Source organism: Nothobranchius furzeri, chromosome 6 (genome assembly GCF_043380555.1).
Source record: "Nothobranchius furzeri strain GRZ-AD chromosome 6, NfurGRZ-RIMD1, whole genome shotgun sequence".
Classification (NCBI taxonomy): domain Eukaryota; kingdom Metazoa; phylum Chordata; class Actinopteri; order Cyprinodontiformes; family Nothobranchiidae; genus Nothobranchius; species Nothobranchius furzeri.
In genome coordinates, this window is record NC_091746.1 from 58,658,853 (window position 1) to 58,682,202 (window position 23,350).

Here is a 23,350-nt window from a genome sequence, read left to right on the forward strand (position 1 = left end):
GAGAGTTTAGTTATTGTTTATTTTGATATTGAGAAAGCATATGACATGGTGTGGAAGGAGGGCTTGCTGATTAAATTAAAAAGGTTGGGGATAGAGGGAAGAAATTATGATTGGATTAAGGACTTTTTGTTTAATAGATACATTCAGATAAAAATAGGTGATAGATTGTCAGAGGGTTATAGGGTTGACAATGGGACGCCACAGGGAAGTGTGATCAGTCCAGTACTATTTTCTATTATGATCAATGATGCGTTTGAAGAGATAGGGTATGATGTTGGGAAACCGTTGTTTGCAGATGATGGAATATTATGGAAAAGGGGAAGGAACATTCAATACTTGCAGAAGAAAATTCAGGAAGCAATAATTAAAGTGGAGAATTGGTCTTTTGAATGGGGATTTAAGTTTTCGGTGGAGTAAACAAAAAGTATGGTCTTCACAAAGAAAACAAATGTTAAGATTGAGCTTAAACTATAAAGGGAACCTTTGGAGCAAGTTTGTAGTTTTAGATATTTGGGTGTTATATTTGATGAAAGGTTGATTTGGAAGGAGAATATTAGTAACATAGTTGAAAGATTGTAAAAAGGTAATAAATATTATGAGGTATTTAAGGGGTAATGATTGGGGGGCTAGTACCAAGGCTTTAAAATGGGTATATATAGCAATGATCAGATCGGTTATTGATTGTGGTAGTATTGTATATAGTTCCGCAAGTAAAACATTACTGAGGAAGATTGAAGTTATTCAAAGTCAGGCTTTGAGAATTTGTTGTGGAGCAATGAAAACCACACCGATAGTGTCCTTACAAGTGGAAATGGGAGAGATGCCATTGATTCTTAGATTCAAGTTGCTGAAATTAAATTATTGGGCTAGTGTACAAGGTAGTACAGAGGATGAGCATATGGTTAAGGGAGAGATGACAGTAGGAGGGCAATGTTTCAATGGACAGTATGAGAGCATGGTCTGGAAATCGTGTAGATTGGCGGAAGCCTTTAAATTAAATGATATAGTTGTTCTTAATAAATTTTTATGTTCACCTACTCTGTCTTGGTTATTTCCAAAAGTGGTGATAGATTTTCATATTCACAATGTAATTAACATACGGAAAGGTGTGGGAAACTGGGATGATGTTGTGGAAGAAAAATTAAATGACGCTCATCAATCATTCATCCCTGTATATATTGACGGGTCGAGAGAGTCAGGACATTTGACAGGGTTTTCTTTCTGGATTCCGAAATTTAGTAAATTTCATAAAAGTCGAACATCTAATAATCTGTCAGTATATACAGGGAAATGTTAGCCATTTCATTTAGTTTACAGTGGATAGAAGAAAACGGTGTTAGGAAAAGTATTATTTGCTCAGACTCCGTGTCTGTATTTTTGTCAATTAGAGAAATGTCAACAGATAAGAGATTAGATATTTTGTATGAGATATTCGAGTGCTTGTTTAGGTTGATGAAGACTGATTCAGAGGTTAGGTTTATGTGGGTTCCAGCTCACCGTGGAGTAGAGGGTAATGAAATATCTGATTATTATGCAAAGCAGGCAACAACACTGGATACTGTGATGGAGGTTCCATACAGTGTTGCAGAGGTGAAATCAGTTATTAGACAGCAGATTCTGGATGAATGGCAAGAACAATGGATATGGGACGTGAAAGGAAGACATTTGTACAAATTAAAGGGAAAGGTTGGAAAAATGGAAATCGTACACATGAGTAACAGAAATCAAGCAGTGATAACAAGGATGAGACTGGGACATACAGCTTTGAACAGTACACTTTTTATTCTTGGACGGCATAATACCGGTATGTGTGACTGTGGACTTGATAGGAAAACGGTAGAACATGTATTAGGCGCTTCACACGAGGCGCTTCACAAAAACAAAAAATGTAAAAATATAAAACAGAATTTAGAAAATGATTAAAAATATATTTAAAATGAGCAAAAAATAGACAATTGTGATTAAAATGTGTAAAGAAAGAGAGAGAGAGTGAATAGGAAAGAGGGAAATCAGTGGATCCTGAAGAAGGTGGAATAGGGAGAGCAGAATAAAGAGAGGGTGATGAAGATCACGCCAAAACCAGCTTGGGCAATGCAACCGTTGTTTTGTACAGAGGTTATCGGCAAACCTAATCCTTGGTTGTACTTTTTAACACACACACACACACACACACACACACACACACACACACACACACACACACACACACACACACACACACACACACACACACACACACACACACACACACACACACACACACACACATTTAATGCAAATACATTAGTTAAGCTGAGAAGCAACATCAGTGTTCACGGGTTTGTTTTTGTTTTGTTACAGCCATTTTTTAACCTGGAAATTAAAAGTTGTAAAATTTAGAAAAAAAGTTTTATTGCTGCGGTAGATTGTTCCAAATCTGAGGTTTTCCAAATGAGAACGAGGATTGATCAAATGATGTTTTGTATTTGAGATTTGCAGTCTCCATTGGCTACTCCTCTGGTTGTGGCTCCTGTGCTGCTGGCTTTGATCAGTCTGCTCACCAGCTCTGGGACAAGACCATTTAGACATTTGAATGTCAGTTTTATGACAGAGAAGTTTATAAAGTTATCAGAACTTAGGAGATTGTACTTCTGTATTTTGCAGTGGTGCCACTTCACTGGTTTTTGAGCTGCTTAAGTACTTTTTTTTCTCCCACTGATCAGAAAAGCTCAGCCGCACCTCCACTTCCTTTGCAGACTTGGTAGAGCCAGAGCACCAAAAGCATCCTGGCCAGCTGCGTCACTGCACTCTGTCTGAAGTCTCTGCATCGAATGGTGAGAACATTACCTGACCTGCAAAGCAATGAACAACTGCTCTGTCAGTCTCCTGTCCTCCAGGAGGAGAAGAACCCTCCAGACCAAAACCAGTAGAGAGACAGCTTCATCCATCAGGCTGCTGAAACTTTCCTCTCAGCTCTGATCTCTGCCACTTAAACCCTGGTCAATAGCCAAAGCTCAAATAAGATCAACTCTTTGGTATAGTTCACACTGGCTTAAATACTACTCAAAGGGGACATAATATGCAAAACACATCTTTTGCATTATTTGGTGCTGGCATGTGGGTCTTTGCCTCTATAAACACTCCAAATATTAAAACTATGTCTATCTGTTTTCTGTCAGTGTTTGGTTTAAGGAATTATGTGAGTACAACGAGCCGTTTCAAACAGCCACAAATTAGAATATAGAACCTCCTGTCACTTTCCAGACTGGAGGAGCAGCAGCTCTACTCAGAGCCCCTCCTGGATATGGGCGCTTCTCAGTTTATAGCAGCCTGAGCAGAGGAGTAGTGGGTGTGGCCAGATTGAGCCCATTCTCTTAAAGTGACAGATGCCAGAAACAGCTTATTCTGCAGGTCCTGAAGCTGTCAAGAAAATGTTTGAAACTGCTTTTGTGAGAGGGTTTTGTGCAAAAAACATGAGTATGTTTTGTAGATCTTAGAATTGCCATGTGATTTTCCTCGAAATCTCATCTGTTTTTATTGTACATTCTCTTTTATATATTTTTTTTACTTTCTTTACTGACTGTACAACCCCATGAGAGATAGTGTCCTATCGTCTTCTTCTTTTCACTGCAGATTTTCACCTTTTATGTTTTTATTTTAATATTTTACTGTATATTTTACAAACATAAATGCCATTTTAATTGTATGTATGTCATGCATATTTGTTAATCTTGGCAATAAAAATAATTTGAATTGAAAACAGTTTTGAGCAACATTTCAGAGTTTCTGATGGTTTTTCAAAATTCCTCTTTGAATTTTGGCTCATTTTCTCTCATTCTCAGTCCCATACCTGATCAGTTTCTGACAGTGTGTATGTGTGTGTGTGTGTGTGTTTCCAAAACTTGATCATCCAGATCAAGTTTTAGTTTTAGTGAAGTAAGATTTTAAGATTAAAGGTGTTTGTGTCTGACCAGGTTGTAAGCAGAACAAGCTAGGCTACCCTCACTGTTCATTTTCTTTGTCAGACCTTTGGTACAAATCAGATACCTGACTTCTGCAGGATTATTCCAACAACTCTGCAGTTGGGCTAGAGACTGAGTTTGGAGTGCTGGTGGAGCACTTTGTGGAACGTTGTGGCAAAAATCATCTCAGCCTCAATATAACAAAACAAAGATATTCATGGATTTTAGAAGAAACAGGAATGTGTCAAACACTTCTATCATTGGAGATTAAATGGAGGTGGTGGAGGAATATAAACTCCCTTGTGTTCACCTGGACAGCAGACTCAATGGGAAACTCAACAGTAAAGCTATTTATAATATGGGACTGAGCAGACTGAATTACTTGAGGAAGTTGAGATCTTCCAGTGTTTCCAGCAAGATCTTGCAAACCATCTGTAAGTCTTTTGTGGAGAGAGGAATCTCATCTGCAATCTCTTGAGAAAGCAGCCACAGTTGTCACGAAAAAGCTGAACAACCTGTTAATATATCTCTCCTGGGGACTAGAACTGATCATGCAAAGGAGGGCTTTTTATAAAATGAAGAAAACAATTAGAGAACTAAAAATTCTCTTCACAAGACAGTAGTTTAGGAGTGTCTTAAGTTGGAGGTTTCTGCAGATCTGCTGCAACACAGAGCGTCCCAGAAGATCCGTCCTGCTTGCAGCTAGAACAATGTATAACGTAATTCAACCTCTACATCAGTTGTTGGAGCCAGGAAACATCATCATGTGAAGGCAGCAGTGATGTAGGACAGTGGGCCTCAAGAACCAGATCAGACATCAACTGAAGAAAGATGCATCTCTCAGATTTAGCAGAAAACCTGACCTTAACTAGCCTAGTGAATTAGACCAAATTCTTGCTTTGCAAAGTTTGTATAATATAAATAATATTAATAATACATTTATTTAGTCTGGCTTGCCAGGCTAGACCCTAACTGTTTTCTCAACACATTCTTTTACCTTCCAGATGTAATTATTCTAAGGTACACAGAAACAGTTTAGACCAGGGGTACTTGAGTAGAAGTGGTCGAGGGCCAGATAAAAATGCTTCTATGAGTTGGTGGGCTGGACTGGGGGTGGGGGTGTTGGCTGGGGGAAACTATGGAGGACTGCCTATTGAGGACCACTGGTTTAGACACTAAGGCTTTTACAGATTTGTAATGCTGCTGTTACTTCTCAAGACACAGAAATGCTCTGACCTGAAGGAAATGTGACAAAATGTTGAATTTCAAGTGTTTTTACATTCCTAACTCATTGCAAACATGTTTTTAAGTTGTGCAACTATACAGGATCATTGCTGTTGCATCATCTGAGCATTCTCTTCACAAGACTGCCCGACAACGGAAGAGTGTCTTCAGTTTCGCTGCAACACTGACCGCTACTGGAGATCCTTCCTGCCAACAGCCATTGTAACATACAATAACTCTTTGATGACTTGATATTAATATTATTCTGAGCTACTACAGCAATCAATTTCCCTCTGTGATTAATAAAGTATTTTTGAATTGAATTGAATTGAATCTATTTACATTTCAAAATTCTTCAAACCTGAGGACAGGCCAGGGCTGTAGATAAGCCAGTCCAGCTTCATCATCCTCTTATTTCACAGCCATCCCTATTTTTTGTATTTGTAAATACATTTTACGGAAGTACTACAACGTATAGCAAATTTCACACTCCTTAGCAACCTTCCTGTTAATTAAACATGAACAATAATCAAAAACCAATCCTTTCCACTTAATCCAGTGTCCACCACTCAGCCCACCATATTCCTAATTGGAAAATAGTCTCTTAATGTTATTTATTAAGTTAATCTAAACTGCAATAGTATCCATATTTGCGTTAATGACCCTTGCTGATGAAAGTTCCATATAATCTATGGCTTCCATTGAGCTATGAACGAGCCCGCATGTCACCAACACACAGGTGCTCGTCATTAAATAAGAACATCATGACAAAGTTCATTTATATAATTCCATTCAAAAAGTGAAACTTGTATATTAGATTCAGTACACAGACTGATATTTCAAATGTTTATTTCTGTAATGTTGATGTGTTTAAAAATCATTCCACTTTGATTCTGGACTTACTGCTAATCTCTCCAAGGTGGATTTGTTTTTGGATACTCTTGAGATGCCCACTGTCAATCCTGACATGGCAGCGTAGTTAGATGCACCACTTACGTGCAATTAAGACCATGCATAATGGTAAGACACTGGGCCCAGATGGGCTTTCTGTTGAGTTTTTAAAAACACTTGCAAATTCGCTCCATTGCTTTTATCAGTGTGCAACAAATCATTTGAATGTGTCCTATTGCCCCTTCTGTCACGTTGCAGGTTAGGACCCAAGATGCAGACAACACCAGACGGCACGAGGCAGGAGCAGTTTCGAAGTAAAATCCTTTTTATTAGGATGACAAACCAAAAATCCAAAAGGGCAGGCAGTCAGAAAACCAAGTCCTGATCACAAGGAGGACGAAAGCTCACATAGAGCACAAAACCAAGAGACGAGATACAAAAGCTCACATAGAGCACAAAACCAAGAGACGAGATACAACAGCTCACATAGAGCACAAAACCAAGAGACGAGATACAAAAGCTCACATAGAGCACAAAACCAAGTGACGAGATACAACAGCTCACATAGAGCACAAAACAACGCTGACAACAAACAATGGACCGACAAGAAATTGAGACAAAGACAGGGCTTATATACACTGGGGCATGATGGGAGGCAGATGGGCTGCAGGTGTGTGGAAAGAGAACCAGGTGAAAGCAATTAACTGATAAGGGAGGAAACTAACATGACCTAAGAGTAAAGGGTAAAAAAACCTAAAGACAAGATGAACCAGCAAAATATACTAATATTCTAAGGGGAAGGGAAACTACAAAAACTTGTGGGAAAAACATACTAAAGAGACTAATAAAATGAAAAGCTGAACCTATAAAAAACTGGAGAGGGGTGACTGGGGAAGACTAAAGGAAAACAGGACCTGGGAGAGATATCTGGAGGGCTGAAGACCAGAGGACACATGAGGAACACAAAGAGACACATTAGGGGATTCTTAGGGGAAATGGAGCACACAAGGAGACACATGAGGGAGACGCAGACACAGACCATGACACCTACACTATCTCAAGCACTTATTACAGTTCTTCTGAAGAAGGATAAAGACCCTACATCATGCATTTCATATAGGCCTATTTCACTTCTCATCTAAACTTCACGTTAAAATTTTAACTAAAGTTTTGACGATCAGTCTTGAAAACGTTCTTCCTGGTAACATTTCAGATGAGAATGGGTTCTGTTAAAGAATGCCATGTGTTCATTGTTTCTATGTTTTTAAATGAGATTATTTCCCATCATTCGACCACTACTCCAGAGGTAGTTATCTCTCTCAATGCTGAAAAGGCTTTCGATCGCGTAGAATGGAACTTTCTTTTAGTGGTTTAACGAAAGTTTGTTTTTGGGGAAAAATGTATTTAATGTTCATAAATTTTATGGACGGCATTTCAAAGAGCAGCCAAGGTGTTGAGGGGATCAGTTTCGGTGGCAAAAGGATCAGGTCTTTGCTCATTGCAGATGATGTGGTCCTGTTGGCTTCATCAGAACACGATCTCCAGCTTTCGTTGGAGCAGTTCACTGCTGAATGTGAAGTGACTGAAATCATTTGGTTATCAGATTCATCTTAACGCATCCAACGCCAGTGCAGAGCCTACGTACCAGTGTAGTGGAAGTTCTCGGGGATTTGGTCGGCAAGTGAAGCCGTCTCGGCAAAGCAAGTGAGTGGACTTCTGATGTGTCTAAAGCCCCCTTCAGACAGGCCATGAAAAACGGAAATGTTCCGGACTCTGTCCGTAAGACCTTTGTGTCTGAATACAAACATCCGGATAACGTTTTCCGTAATTAAACCGGACGACGCCCCTAGTAACAGGTCCGGACTTGTTACGGACAAGGTGGCTGCTTCAGACTGGTGAGGTCGAGTTCCGGACAGGGAGGAGGAGGGGACCGGGGGACGCTGTGCGCACCTAGATAGCTCGCTCCTGTAGCATGCGGCGAACCATGGCAGCTCGCCACCCAGGGGCGGCGTTAGGCCCGGCTACTTGGGCTGAAGCCCCAAATCTTTAATGAAAAGCCCCGGATCTCAAACGTGGAAGTAACATGCAGTACCAAAGTCCAACAGAGAGGGAGCAGCTAGCAGTAGTTTGTATACAGCCTGCCTGAGCCTCCACCACTGAAGAAGAAGCCCTTCAGCAGCCGTCTTCTTCTGCAGTGCCTGGTTTCTTCTACACTCTGCCTGAAACGCATGTGTGAAGATGGACATAAGGACGTTTTTAGACCAAAAGTACTGCAACAGAACCCCAGCTTTGATGAGACTGATGATGACTCAGGTTTGTGAGTCTTATTTGAAAATATTTGTTGTGCTGCTGGTTTGCCTAAAGTTAGCTTACTATCAGGTAAAGTTGATGGAGAAAGAAAGGGAATATTTACTATCATCTCACACTAAACATGGTAAACATTCATTTGTTCATACTGATATTAATATGTGACATAACTGATAATAAATCATTATTAAATCATCAAGTAGACTCATTTGGTGTATTTAAGGTCTGAAAAAAGGCATTTCAAGAATAAACATTTATGTCGATTTATTCATTGCTGTAAAGCAGTCAAGACATTATTAAATCACTTTAGATAAAACTTTCATTGTAGATAAAATATAATATGATTGTAATCAACTTGTAAAGTTATGAACCATTTTATGAGACAGAATAAGATTCTTTATTAAAGTTGTAGTCTCGTCTTGTGAGGAACCTTGTGCTTTGCAGACGTGCTTAAACAGGAGAGAGGTTGTTATGACGGTTGTTGGCCATGGTAGGAACGAAACAAATCAGGGGACTGTATTGGCATGGGGAAACACTCAATATTTCAGGCAGATGAAACCGACTGGACACTTGATGTCTTATGACCTCTGCCCACTGGTAGGGCGGGTTGTTGACAAATGTCATAACCTTTGCATACACACAATATATATAGGCAAAATCTCTGTGGAGGTAACTTGTGGGAGTAGACCTGAAGATACGAGTATATAAAATGTCCTATGTCTAAATGAGTAGAAGATATTTCTTTTACTGAAGGGTTGTATTCTCCACGTCTTTAATATCTAATCCGTCATAAGGAAGACGAGAACCTTGCATGCAGCATCTTGGGAACTACATTCAAGAACCTAAGTAAATTTAAAATGTGATAGTCTGACTAACTGTCTTGTAGCTAATGGAAGAAAAGTCACTATCAAACACTTTTGGGGCGTGTTAAGGAAGGCTGATGAGGAATCCTAACGTTGTTTAAACCTTTAACACAAAAATACATAACAATAAAATTATCTGACTTAGAAGTCGTCATATTAACTTATTTTTTTATCCCATTTACAACCCCCCTGTCAAAAAATTTAATTAAAAAAATAACTCCATCCATGTACCTCACACAGTAATGACTAGCGCCACCCCCACCCCGCATTCACTTTAATACTTACATAGATTCCCCAATAAACATTTTTCTTGGAAACAAATCTGCACTAGAACCAATACAGAGACACAACTACATTATTTATAACACATAAACAAATAAACATTTGGGTGATAAAGTGCTTTAAACATACCTTTAGGAACATCATTAAGCAGAACTTCTACATTTAAAACTCAAAACAGTGTAAACTTAATAAAATGCAGCAAATGGAAGAGCCCACCTTTGCCTCCCCTCTTCACCCACCTGCCCTTCACTTCAGTCAGCTGCTGAATGTCCCTGGCCCTCTCTCTCATCCTCTTCTCGGAGCTGCTCGGCTAGCGCCTCCCTTGCGACCCAGAACTGGCCTGCTAAAGTAGCTGATGGCCAGAAAAACAAACAGCAATACCTAATATTCAAATATATTTATATTTCTTACAATTTTTGATGCATAATTTACCTCAAAAAGGCAATATCTATAAAGACATCTATAATTAGATGTTTGGTCACATTATAAATTTACATTGATAAAGCCTCCGGTTTCTCCAGTCTCCATGAGATTCCAGAAGTTCGGTGGAAGGTGACAGTTATCGACTGCGAGAGCTTTTGGTTGAAAGCCTCAGTGGGAAACGAAAGAAGACACAATTGAGTTTTGCTTGTTTTAGTTTAAATTTGACCAGCTTCCCCCTCATTACTTCTAGGTGGGCTCCATTAATGTGAAAGCCTGTGATTGCAGGTTCAGGAACAAACCTACAAAGAACAAACCCAACTACTGAGGTGACACTAATGATTTGATCCCCTCAGGAAAATGATCAGTAAATGCAAGAGGCAGAGCTGCAGAACCGATAAAACGTATATTCAGTCCAGTATTTGTTGGCAAATATGGCCACAGAGTTCAGGAGAAATTACACATTTTTTAACTTTTACTTTTTACGCAATCCAATCATTTCCTGTGGTTTAGGGAGCACAGTAGAGGCCCCGTCCTTTGTCTGATTGAGCCCTCATTAGAGTTAAACCACGCTCTTTGTCAGGAAATGTAGGATTTGAATAAATAGCAATGCTAATAGATCCATTTACACACCAACAATGGGTAGCCGTGGGATGTTAATGGGTCACTGAAGCTGTGAATAGCCGATCACGAGTCAACACAAATATTTGGCCAGCGTAATCCTGAAAGTGACAGCAAGTTGGTGTTTGTTCTGATTATTGACTTGATTTGAGAACTGGGACATTCTGCAAACACATTTTCTACTTACTGACTCTGCAGGTGTCACCCAAATCACCTAACATTAACAGTAGTCTAATTAAATGAAAGGGGGAGATGTTAGTCACCTCCTGGTTAAATATACCTGTTGCATCATTTCATTTTTACCTGAGGATAAGACGACGTAAACAAACATCATGGATGACAGTGTCCTCCACGGCAAGTCTAGATAGTAGTTTTAATTTGATTTACGATATTAAGTATTTGTTATTGTCCGTCAGAGCAGCATGTGCTGTATTATTTTATGGGCTCAGTTCTGTGCACACGGACCGTGAACAATGCAGAAAGGACGAAACCTTTACGAGCTTGCTTCAACACAGCTCGATGTGGCCCAACCAGGAGAGGGCCCTTGTTGTCCCCTGAGGACTTTGCCACATTCATTCGAGGAGCAGCCCTTTCTCATTATTAGTAGAAACACTAAACGATGGGCTCCAAACAATACAGAACAGATCCCTTTATGTGCACAAGTGCTCAACGTTTCAGCGACCACTGTGCGCCCTCCACCGCCACCCCCACCCTTCTCTTTTTAGATACCTGCACATAAGTGAAAGATGTGGAGCAGACAAAAGATATCCTCAACTTTCCTTTACCTCCATTCGGAGAGACGGGCCTATTTTAAAGCTTTTATTTGCGCAAAGCCTCTCATTAACTCTGCTCATGCTGCCTCCCTCGGCTTGCCATCCCTTAAGTGGTGGGTTTTGTAAAAAAGCTACCAATTAGTCACTCATCAGCTCCAATTAGAGGAGACAAAGCCTGAGTAAAGATAACTCAATGAGAGGGAGAGCTGGATGGGTGAGGGCCGTCTGTGTGAGTGTGTGTTTGTGTGCATGTGTGGAGCCCCGGGCCCTGCACAACATAGTTTTCAATCATTGAAGAACTTGTGGCCCATTCAGTCTGACCCATTGCGGCACAGGTCCCATTCACTCTGCAGGCTCCTCAGCGGACCCTTTTCTCAGGGCCAAGTGTTGTTGTGCTGGGAATACAGGCCCCCCAGGAGTCCCAGAAAGAGAACCATTCAATCCCCTCTACCTGTTTGCAGCATGTAAAGCACTTAGGCCCGGGCCGATCTCTCCGTATTGTCTTTTTCACTCTCAATACTTCCTTAACTTGGGCCTCAACAAGAGCAGGGCCTTTCAGAGGGGGAAAACTGGGGATGTATGTTCAAGGGGGTGCCTTTCGCCTCATTAGAATTGAATTTGCTCTGTCTTGTAATTATGTTGAAGGGCAACGATGTATGTTTTTGCATCAAAATCTTCACTCAACAAAGGAATTTATAGGGGCAGTTAATCTGCCGCCCACACTAATGCATCAATTAATGAATTGGGTAACACTAATTTTCTCCATCCGCCTCTCCGTTTGTTTCTCCCATCTGGTTCAAACAATCCTGGGTAGCCACTTCTAATAAAATTACCTCATTAGAGCTTTTTTTTATCGCAGCACAGTAACTCACTCATTCATTTGCTGTTAAACATTTTCCATAGAAGTGTGTGTGTGTGTGTTCTAAATCAGCGTTGCATCTTTTTGCGTGCAGTTCTAAATAATGAAGGGAACAAGCAGGGAGATATAATTAGGGACAAGGGGGCACTTCAGTAAATATTTGGAATCCAGCAAAGCTCGTCTTTGTTTAGTGGTGATTAATTACTTCCAGAAGGGATTTAAGGCAATTAAAGTGTCCAGTTTTCTGAGATCAGAGCAGCATTTTAAAGGCATCCATTTTTTTAAATTAGGGACAAAAAATTTCTCTGAAATGGGAAACAAAGAATCATAGATCTAGTTTTAATAGAAGGCAGAATCCAAGTGTTTGGTTGCTTCTGTCCGTTTGTGGAAAAACAACAAGTGTTATTGTTGTAACTTCTGTTTGTGACAGAAACAAAGTTATTAAAATAATCTAAACGTTTGATGTGAAATAAATTCAGAAATCTGTTCTGACACATCACTCATCACTGAAAGCTATTTAACTCACAGATAAAGACGACTTATGGTCTCAGTGACACAAACTGGTTAATTACATCAAGTCTTTCTGGGTGAAAATGTATTGATGAGTTAGGGTTAGATAATAACCTAGAATTCCAAAATAAACCAGAAAACACACATTATCCACGCTGATCGAACACTCACACAAAACTTTATTCACCATTGTGTGAAGGTTTAATGAGTTCACAGAGCGCCACACTTTCTCAATGAAGCTGAGAGATGACCGCCACCCAGTGGACGAAAAGTGGTGTTTTTTTATTTTTTTTTATTTTTACTGCAGCTGCACTTAGAATCTTTTTCTAACAAGTGTGGATGTTTTACTGCAAAACAATTTAAACTGACAAGTCTTCAAAATTTTGTGTGAAATAATCTTGACAAAAATATTAAATTAAAACATTTGGTAACGCTTCCCTTTACAGTCCCCTAATTACTAAGTACTTACATGGTAATTACATAGTAATTAAAGTGTAATATTGTGTTATTAAACTGTGTAATTGTATTAAAGTGTAATTATTGTGAAAAGCATTATTTACTGCAAATGATTAATACAAATAACTAGAATTGAACCTGAGATACATGGTAATGACTGTTTAACAACGCAGACAAAATAATACACTTTAACTTACTATGTAATTACCATGCAAGTACTTAGTAAGTAGGGGACTGTAAAAGGAAGTGTTACCAAACATTTTTCTTTTACTGTGCTCAACTGTGTATTTTCTCCATGAAAGCTACATCTTAAAGTTTGAAGAGCATGATTATTATGTGTAATAAATACATTTGTATGCTGTGCACTTTATTGCACTCTGCTGTGACTGTGGTTACCCCCCCCCCCCCCCACACACACACACACAATGGTACGTAGAAACATTTTCTTATAAAAAAAACTGACCTGTGATGCACAAAAAGCCAGGGAGAGGAAGAGCAGGACTGGTTGTCTGTCTAGTGGCCTGTGATGAACTGGTGACCTGTCCAGGTAACTCCTGCCTAATGACCACTGGACATAACCACCACAGGATAATGAAAATGAATGAAAAAATAAAAACAAAAACAATAAACTTAATCTGCTGAAATGATCTAAATTCTAGAAATCGATCTATAAATCACATAAGACAATAAAAACTTTCACACACAGGTGTGGCGAGCACTCCACTCTGCTGTGTTGGCTGCTGGATGGTGTTATTTATGTAAATAAAGTCAGGATCACCTTGTTCTGGAAAAGCTGCACAGATGTCCCCCCCCCCCCCCCCCCCCCCCCGAAATAAAGACAGAAGAACACATAAATTATGACTATAAAAAAAAAACAACACCAGCAAAACTAAGCCTGAAACAACAAAGTTTATGAGCTCAGAAAAAATCTCAACATCCAAAATCCGGCATGGAGCTCGGTGCCAGAATAATAATTCTCTCTTCAAGCAAGCCAAGAAAGTCCATTCAGTTCCAGCAATGACCTCATTAACTATGTATGCACAACCACAGACAGACACTGACCAGATAAGAAGACTCTTACTTAATTTAAATAACTACATTTTAATACGACACAAATCAATGCTGCGAAAAAGATTAATGTTAAAACTTAACATTTAAACCGATTTTATCTTATTGGCTGATAAAGCAATGATAAAATAAAACATCTGCTTGTTTCTCTGCAGCTTGTAAAATGCACCCCACACCGCTTTTGGTGAATTTATGTGACTTTTCCGGGAGTGTGTTCTCCACCAGAGGGAGAAGTTCTCCCTCTGGTGGAGAACACACTCAAGAAGACCAGAGAACATTTTATAAAACAGAAAAGAAACAAATGTTTGTGCTTTACATTAGACTGACTCTTCAGGGCAGGCTACTTCTCATGATGTATCCACGATAAATTATGTTTTTATCTGACTGATGCTGTGAACACAAAACATTGCAGTAGTTCATCATGTTTCTCAATGTAAGCCATGCAAGGCTTTGGTGGTTCTGTTCCTTATAAAAGTTATATAACTAAATACTGTTTACAGCAGAAATCAGGAGTTTTTTTGTCAGAGGTCACCATCTAGTGGCAGAAAAACGTATTGCACCTTAAACCCCTCCCATGTGGCTGGAGCTGGAGGCAATCCCTAGTTTGTGAATGTGCACCTCTGTATGTAAGCAAAAAATTAATGATTGACGTATTGCCTACATTACATCATGGAACAAGGTGAGAGTATCACTTTTTAAAGATTTCTAAAAATTCACACGTCTAATTGCTGAAAGAGAGATAACTGCTGCTTTAAGAGGAATGAGTGAAAAAAAATCAGTAACTCCTTTACTGATCTGTGGGAAATGACGTGTTTCAGAAAACAGGTAAATCACACATACTGGCACCGTCAGACTCTCATTTGTTCAAAAACAGACACAAATGATTACACCATACAAAAATAAAGCATCTGTGATAAAAACGCAGACAATAAGTTCTTAAAACATCCATTAAATAACAAAATTTAGGCATGACAACGGTTAGAAAACACCCTTTAAAACACTCCAGTTTGGTCAGTTTGTTCTGTCTCGTGCAGGTTTTCTCTTCCTGCTCCTCCTGCTCCCCCTTTGAGGTGGAGATTCTTTATACTCCTCTCCCGAGCCCGTGTCCTGTGTGTCCCTCCAGCTATCGGGAGCAGCAGGAAAGTCATCCTCTGGAGAGTGCAGCGAGCGACCGTACACCTTGCTCTGCAGGTCAGCTATGTCGTTGCGGATGTCTGCCATGAGCAGAAGCAAGAAGTCAAAGGAACCTGGGGGGCCCTGGGGGTGAAGCACAGCAAAAAGAAACATGAGACAAATCTTTTTGGTTGATGAAAACGCTGTGTTCAAGTTTGGCACCATCGAAGACGCTGTGTGGATAATGTGTTCTCTATTGTTTTAGAACACGTTAAAACTGGGTAGCATCTGTATGGAACGCCTGTTTCTTACTGGTGGTCCAGCAGGGCCAGAAGCTCCTCGGTCCCCCTGAGGGAAGAAAACAAATATTCAGTTTAGATGAGTTACAGTGGAAGAGAGGAAGACACGGAGAACAAATGTTAATATAGGCTAGCCTTCAAGTCTAAATTAGAAATAAATTTCAGACTTTTTACTTTGTAAAAATATTAAAACATTTATAAATTACTGTGAACACATGTTTTTTATTGGATCGGTATAATCACTAAAATGTAGGTCACAAGAAGTGTGATGAGTGCTAATTATTTTAACTGCGTCGTGTCCCCACAACAAAAACAAACCAAGGATGAGAGTCTCTCTGGTTGAAAAGGTGCAACAGCTAGTGGGATGTAGCATAACTGTGTTGATCAACAGCTCTGTGGATTTATTACAAAATGCTCAACTAACAAGAAGTTTACACGTTCAGTACCCAGAATGGATATAGATGCATTTGACTGATGTTTTTGATGATCTTTGAGCAGGACAAACTGTTTGTGCAACATGCGTTTACCAAAGAAAAGAACATTTAAAACACATTTGGGTTTAAAAAAAAACAAGTAAATTCCGCAAATAGTACAAATCTTTTGAATGTCAGATATTTTGGATGGATGTCCACATTTTAATTCTTGAAATGTTTATTGAAACTTTATGTAGGGAATGTTCCAGAAAGGAAGTCCAGGAAACACTGTTCTATTCACAAACTCTGAGTTGATTTACTTTGAGCAGGAAAATGGCGGTTTCAGTTCCAGAACAGCTGATTTTGATTAGTGCAATCCATTTTTTTGTATATTAACCTTCAGTTGAAAAGCCATCAACCATGGAGCCCTGATACACTTATTCACCATGGCAACCATAGGGGAGGAAATATTGATGCTGCAGTGAGGAAGTCTGCTTTAAGCGTGTAAAGAATAAATGACTGTATATTATAAAACAGTGGCGAAGGTGAGATGATGCCAGAATTAAAGTCTGAACTCCAGATTTCCAGGGAATGTTTGTGAGTGAAATCAGTGTGTGTGGTGTGGTGTGATGAGTTTTTATTGCCTCGTTTGGGATCGCTCGTCTTTTAAAATCAGACTACTTTAAAATCTTGCTGTGGGATCCAGGCCTAGGAAGGGAGGAAGCTGTGAAGACATGGTTAGAGATGAGCTGTTGTACTGTGATCCTGTGGTATTTTCAGCAAAGCACATCCCAGAAATTTTCATTAGATATGCGGGAATGATAAAACATTTGAATAAAAAGAGGGTATAATGCCCCCTTTGGGAAAAAAAAAAAACAGAAACTGGCATCAGCTTCGTGTCTACCATGAGGGTAAGAAAACCTTCAGTTGGAACAACAGTAGCAGGATGGATGCTTTTTGTGACTGAAAGTGAAAATCAAAGTGGGGCACATTGTTCTGACTGTTGCGAGTGGTAGGTAGTCTCGGGGTCACACCGAGGCTGCATGTGTTTTGGCAGATGGCTTGGATTTGTTACTCAGTGAGGAAGATTACCATCATCCTCCAATCTATCCACACAAACATCCCAGTTGTACCAAGGTACTGACTGTGTCAATGAGGCAGATGCACCTAAGTCTTTCCATACGTTCATTTAAAAAACACAGCAAACATTGTTATGAGATCCAACAGCCCTGAGAAGATCAGAACCTCTTCAGCTTACATAACATTTTTGTGTCTGACTATGTTTGAATGTTGGCGGTTTATTAGCTGAAGTACCTGAACTGTCTCCTTTGAGTCTCGACTGAATTACAAATAAAGATAAATAATGTTTCGACTTAAAAGTAAAGAAACCAAAACTCACTCACTGTAACGTTGGCTTACTGCAGTCGCTGATCAAATCAAAGACAGAACGCTGAACAAATCATGGCTTTGATAGTTTGGGGATGGATAAAAGTGCTTTACTGCAAAAATATGAAAACTGTAAGAAATTGGGATTAAAAAAACAATCTGCACTGTAATTTCTTCATCTTTATCTAAGACCTAATCCAATGCTGGAGCTCTATTTTAAAACGTTGCCTGAGGATTGTCAGGTAGAAAAAAAAAAAACCACATCTGTACAACATCAAGTAATTCAATGTCTGACCAAAAAGAAGCTCCTGGCTCACCTGTAGCTGTTAACAAAAAGCTGTACACTGAGTTTTTATTTTTTTTTTACTGCGGATGAAGACGGTAGATGCTTTATTGTGTGTTTGCTTTAGATGCGACTCCGTTGTGTCCTGCAGGTAACGGGTCTTTCAACAGGTCATTGGACCCAGCTGACAACACTTTGCTCATCAGGATCAGAACATAAAGGCCTGTTGAAAAGCAGCTCGCTCTGCGGGTTGTATGTGTTTAGTGTAGTTATGCTCATTGATCCTGTTATGCTTATTTACTGGTGGTAACTTAACCTGAAGTGTTGTTTTCCTTTGTCTTTCACAATTTTTGAGCCCCCCATACACCCTGTGGTCCTTCATGGGTGTCCATGTTCAGGTTTTTGTTCTGATTTCAATAGATTTTTTAAATAAAACTACCAAAACATCCAATCCAGATGTTTAGGACACATTTTTTTTACCAGATGTTACTTGTTGCACAACTCCTGGAATAAATCAGGAACTGTAACAAAAGACAAATAATCAGGATTTCAAAATCTAAGAAGCGACCTGCGTTTATTTTTTAAACTAAATCGTGACACTTGTCTGTGTTTCTTTTATGTACAAAGTTTTGAAATGTGGACAATTAACAGGTTTACAGACCATGACCCCATTTCATCTGGCCTGCAGAAATTGTAATAGTTTGTCCCACACAGGAGTCATTTATATCTGCTGCTAATAATAAAACGCTACACACGTAGGCTAAAATGTCCAAACGATATTAGCATCAGTAAGCTCATTTGGGATTAGCTGAATTACAAACCACTGACTGACATACAGCATTGCAGCAGGGACACCCTGCACATGTTTAAATAAAAACTTTCAATGGGTTTCTACCTTATCTATAGAAAAAAAACCTCAATTTTCTAAGAACACACTGATTCTGTTTTGTTTCCTAGTGTGTTAATATTGTTAGTCAACAACCATGTTTACTTAATTTACTTCAGTCTTATTTAGCGTTTGTCATTGTTTGTTGCAGTTCTTTAGCATGTACATATATGTACAGTGCTTAATGAGTGAAGTTACTATAAAAAAATCTCGTTTAACACATTTTGAAAAATAAAAGGATATATAAAATGTTTAGGACAGCAGAACTGACATAAATAAAAGAGAATGGGAGAAGAGTCTACGCAGGAACATTCTTACCCATGAGCACATTTTGTTGATGACCGCAGCAATACGAGCTGCTGTTTGGCACACCCGTTTTGGTCTCTACTGGTAACAACTTACTCTTAGGTAATTGTGATATCTGCCAGGAAAAGTTTCACCTGGGCAGCACACAGCTCAGTACTTACAAGCACATTGGCACCAGTGTTGTGCTTTTTACATTTCAGTAAATATAAAGATTTAGATGTAAATGAAGCTATTGAAAACTGTCTTTTGTCTTTCTACACTTGAAACGTTACTTTTCAAAAACTGTATAGTCTTTCTTTTATGATGAGACAGAATCAGCCTGAAATGATTTTCTGCTACTAAAAGAGTTATTTAATTCACTCAGTTTTGTGTATAAAAGCAAATGTCTCTTCAATAGTAAATATATCAGACTTTACCTTCAGGCCATTCCTTCCTGGTGCTCCTGGCGGTCCCTGTTGGGAGAAAACAAATAATCTATGTGGAACTTTTTCTGCAGATCTGACCAGTGTTTTTAGCTTTTTTTTTGGGGGGGGGGGGTCCATTTCTCATAATGTAAATGCAATTCATGCTAGCTTCCCATATAAAAATGCACAAATGTTTAACTCATTATTTCAACGTTAGAAAATCATTTTGTCTCTAACTTAAAAAATGGAATCTTCCTCATGCTCCACCAAAGGAGATTATCCAAGATGTGTCGGGCTGCAGGGCTTTCCTGAGGCGTTTCAGATCAATGACAGACACCGCTTTGAGGCCTTTCTTGGAATAATCATCTTCAAAGACTTGTGAGCACATTGTAAGGGAAGGCAGTGCCAGTAGTCAGCCGTATAAAGCATCTGAGTTGCATACTAATCACTTTTCAAGTCTTCACATGCGGTCAAACATATGTGACCTGATGACCAAACTTCAAAAGCATGTAACTCCCTTTAAAGGTACAAAAAGTACGATTTTTACAGTGAAATAATGAAGGAGAATATTGTGGCAGAGGAATTAAAAGCTTGTCTTGTAACCCAAGGATTCCAAGATTGAGTCCCGGAGTCCCAGGGAGTCACTGATTTGTCTTAAAATATGGACTGCAGTACCCAAATTTGACCACAGGATGTCATTCTTAGTTCATGCACCTTTAAGTAAGTTTCACCACACCAGTTTGTAAACAAATTAACTATAAATATAAAGAGCTGTGAGTTAAACAATATATCAACATTGTATAAATATACAAATTTAATCAGATTTAAATTGCAACAGATACTTTTTACAGTGAAAATGCAGTTTTAAACCTGATGGCTTGACTTTCTGTAGCTTGTGATCTGACTGACTGCAGGTGTTGATAGTCCAATTTACCAAAATTCAGACTGCATAAACACGGGAGCTATAAAAAGCAGAAATATGTCCCATTGGCAGTCTCTTGCACATTCTTGATTCAGATCCCATATCTCAACGCAGTTGGTTCACGCTTGCAGTCAAGATAAAGTGCTGCATAAAAATACTGCAGGCCAAAGAAAACAATTTAAAGCTATTAATGGATTTCGTTTACACTGTTATTACCATTACTATCTGTCATTCTTTCAGAACTTTCAAATATGAGAGTTAAAAAAGATGACAAATTTCTTTTTTGTTGCTGGGCTTGTCAAAGAAAGCAGGATTACTAAATGGTTTCAGTTATGTGGGTAAGTAAAAAACCTACGAACAGGCATCTGTAACATAGATAGAATTTAATAAAGAGAAAAAACATTAATTTCCAGATGACATTAATTATATAAATAATTTCCATCATGCTCCTTTTTCATAGAAATGGCTTCTGCGTTCTGGCTCAACGAGGAAAAAACCAGCTGAAAACAAATGTCAGTAGATCTGATGCACTTATCAGAGCTGTATCAGGACTTAACATTTCCTCAAAACTGACACCTTCCAAAAACAAAATTATTGTATTGTCGTACAACTAATTTCACAGTTATTGAGCTGTATAACCACTTTGTCACAGTCTGATGAAAACCAAAACTGTCCATCTCAGATGAGAGGAAATTGGCTTGGGTGGTCAGAAATATCACAACACAGATCTGACATGAAGTGGAAGCTGCTGGAACATCGATGTCGCTGTTCATGCTCCAGTAAGTTTTACATCACTACACACCAAGGAGCTAACCTTAAAGGAAAGAAGTTCCCGCTCCAAAATCAACACTTTTAACATCAGCTGAAGTCCCTAGATGACTGCAAGGGAGAACGTTTTATGGACGTATCAGATTTAGCTGTCTTTCCACAATGATTAAAGATATGTGTGCTTGGTACAGCTGAGTCATTCACCTCCAAAAGCATTTCACTAAAAACAATGTACTAGAACCATTGGAGTTGATTTAGCCTAAAGTGGATGTAATTACGAAGAGCAGTGCACCTCAGAATCCCCTAAAATACCCCCAAACCACCAGCTAGACATATAAAACACAACTGGAGTCCCAACAGGCTGCTGACCTCAAACACAACACAGCCCATTATGGAATGGACTAAGCAGACTAACAATAAGCTTATGCAAAAAGCTTTCCAAATTCCTGACTTTGACTATATAAAGCTATGCGAAGTGTGCTCAGAAGCTAGGCTCGTGCCAGGAAACCTTTAAATGTAATTGAGCGGGAAATTCTGCCACAGAGAAAGCTTCTCAATCAAGAGTGCTTCGTGTACGGGTTTGAAGCCAGAGCCTAAATTAGAAATGTTGCTATTTGCATCATCACACTGACTTTGGGGCTGTTTGTTATACGAGCAAACTGTTGTTGGGGTAGAGAGACAACACTTTTAGAAATAATTTTAAATTTCATTGATTAAAATGATAACGCAGCTACTAGTTTCCTTACCTTTTAACAGTTTTTTTTAACTCATTTAACATTTAAAACAAAACAACAACAAACCCCCACCCACCTCGCTACACTGGATCAAACTCAAAAGGACAAACAAACAAACAAACAAACAGAAAAAAAGCCAATTTTCAAATAAAAACACAAAGATCAAGCTTCCAAATAAATAAAAGAAACAGTCACACACACACACACACACACACACACACACACACACACACACACACACACACACACACACACACACACACACACACACACACACACACACACACACACACACACACACACACACACACACACACACACACAAAATAAGACATAAATGACCACCAGACAGCATTAAATCCCTCAACAGAGCGTTCCAAACCATGCCCAAACTAAGCCTTCTCAGGAACGCCGATAAGTACGAGCCTGTGGGCAGAGCTAAAAATGCGTGGCGAAGTCTGTGGTGTCCTCCTTAAACGAGTAAGCACGGCGGCCATGTTGCTTTTGGATACTCTGGCATGAAAAGGTAGTATGGGGTACCAGGCCACTTGATGCAGGCTGTTAGCTCCCTGTGTGACTGGTGTCAGAGCTTGGTCCACGTTTCCAGCAGTAAGTCGGGCTCATTTACAGAGAGAGTTAGATTTCGACAAGGCTGCCCTTTGTTCATAACCTTTATGGACAGGATTTCTAGGTGCAGCCAAGGTGTTGAGGAGATCTGTTTTGGTGGCCTAAGGATCAGGTCTCTGCTTTTTGTAGATGATGTGGTCCTCTTGGCTTTATCAGACAGTAATCTCCAGCTTTTGCTGGAGTGATTTGCAGCCAAGTCTGAAGCAACTGGGATGAGAATCAGCTCCTTCAAATCTGAGACAACGGTCTTGAGTCGGGAAAGATGCAGTCCCACCTCAAGTGGAGGAGTTTAAGTATCTTGGGTCCTGTTCACGAGTGAGGGGAAGATGGATCAGGAGAATGCAGTGATGCGGGCGTTGTACCGGTCAGTCGTGGTGAAGAGAGAGCTGGCGAAGCTCTTGGTTTATTGGTTGATCTACGTTTCTACCCTTACCTATGGCCACGAGCTGTGGGTAGTGACCAAAAGAATGAGATTGCAGATACAAGCAGCCGGATAAAACCTTCTGCCAATTAAAATAAACATTAAATTTTTTTCTTTATTTTCATTTATTGACATTAAAATAAAAATACAGAACTAAATTGCTACAAGCCAAAATGAAAAAGGGGACAGAAAGAAGAAAAACTTATTTTATCTGCCCCTTTTAACTAAAATAGCATTAATACAAATGAAACAATCATATGATTCTTAAAAAATTTGAACAATATAGTTTCTGGACTGGTTGGCTGACACAACCTCAACCCATGAATTGAAAAAAAGAGAGAAAACAAGTTACACAGAAAGAAGCATAAAGTTATAGCCCAATATATATACACATATGCATACAGTTGTGGTCAGAAGTTTACATACACTTGTAAAAAATATAATATAATGGCTCTACTGAGTGTCCCGTTATTTCTAAAACTCTGATTTTTCTCTGATAGAGTGATTGGAACAGATACTTCTTTGTCACAGAAAACATTCATGAAGTTTGGTTCTTTAATGTCTTTATTATGG

The 23,350-nt window shown here is 39.2% G+C and overlaps 1 protein-coding gene across 4 annotated transcripts in view; it reads right to left on the minus strand.

Moving 5' to 3' along the window:
* Nucleotides 1-13,973: 13,973 nt before the first annotated feature.
* The window catches only part of ccbe1 (collagen and calcium binding EGF domains 1), a 64,256-nt gene continuing 54,879 nt past the window's right edge, over nucleotides 13,974-23,350 (minus strand). For all 4 annotated transcript variants that reach the window (XM_054744429.2, XM_015942905.3, XM_054744431.2 and 1 more), the window contains 3 exons: nucleotides 19,318-19,353; nucleotides 15,641-15,676; nucleotides 13,974-15,472 (listed from right to left, as the gene is read on the minus strand). In XM_054744429.2, coding sequence (XP_054600404.2) covers nucleotides 15,227-15,472; nucleotides 15,641-15,676; nucleotides 19,318-19,353 — 318 coding nt within the window. In that variant the 3' untranslated portion in view covers nucleotides 13,974-15,226. The remainder of the gene's footprint in view (nucleotides 15,473-15,640; nucleotides 15,677-19,317; nucleotides 19,354-23,350) is intronic.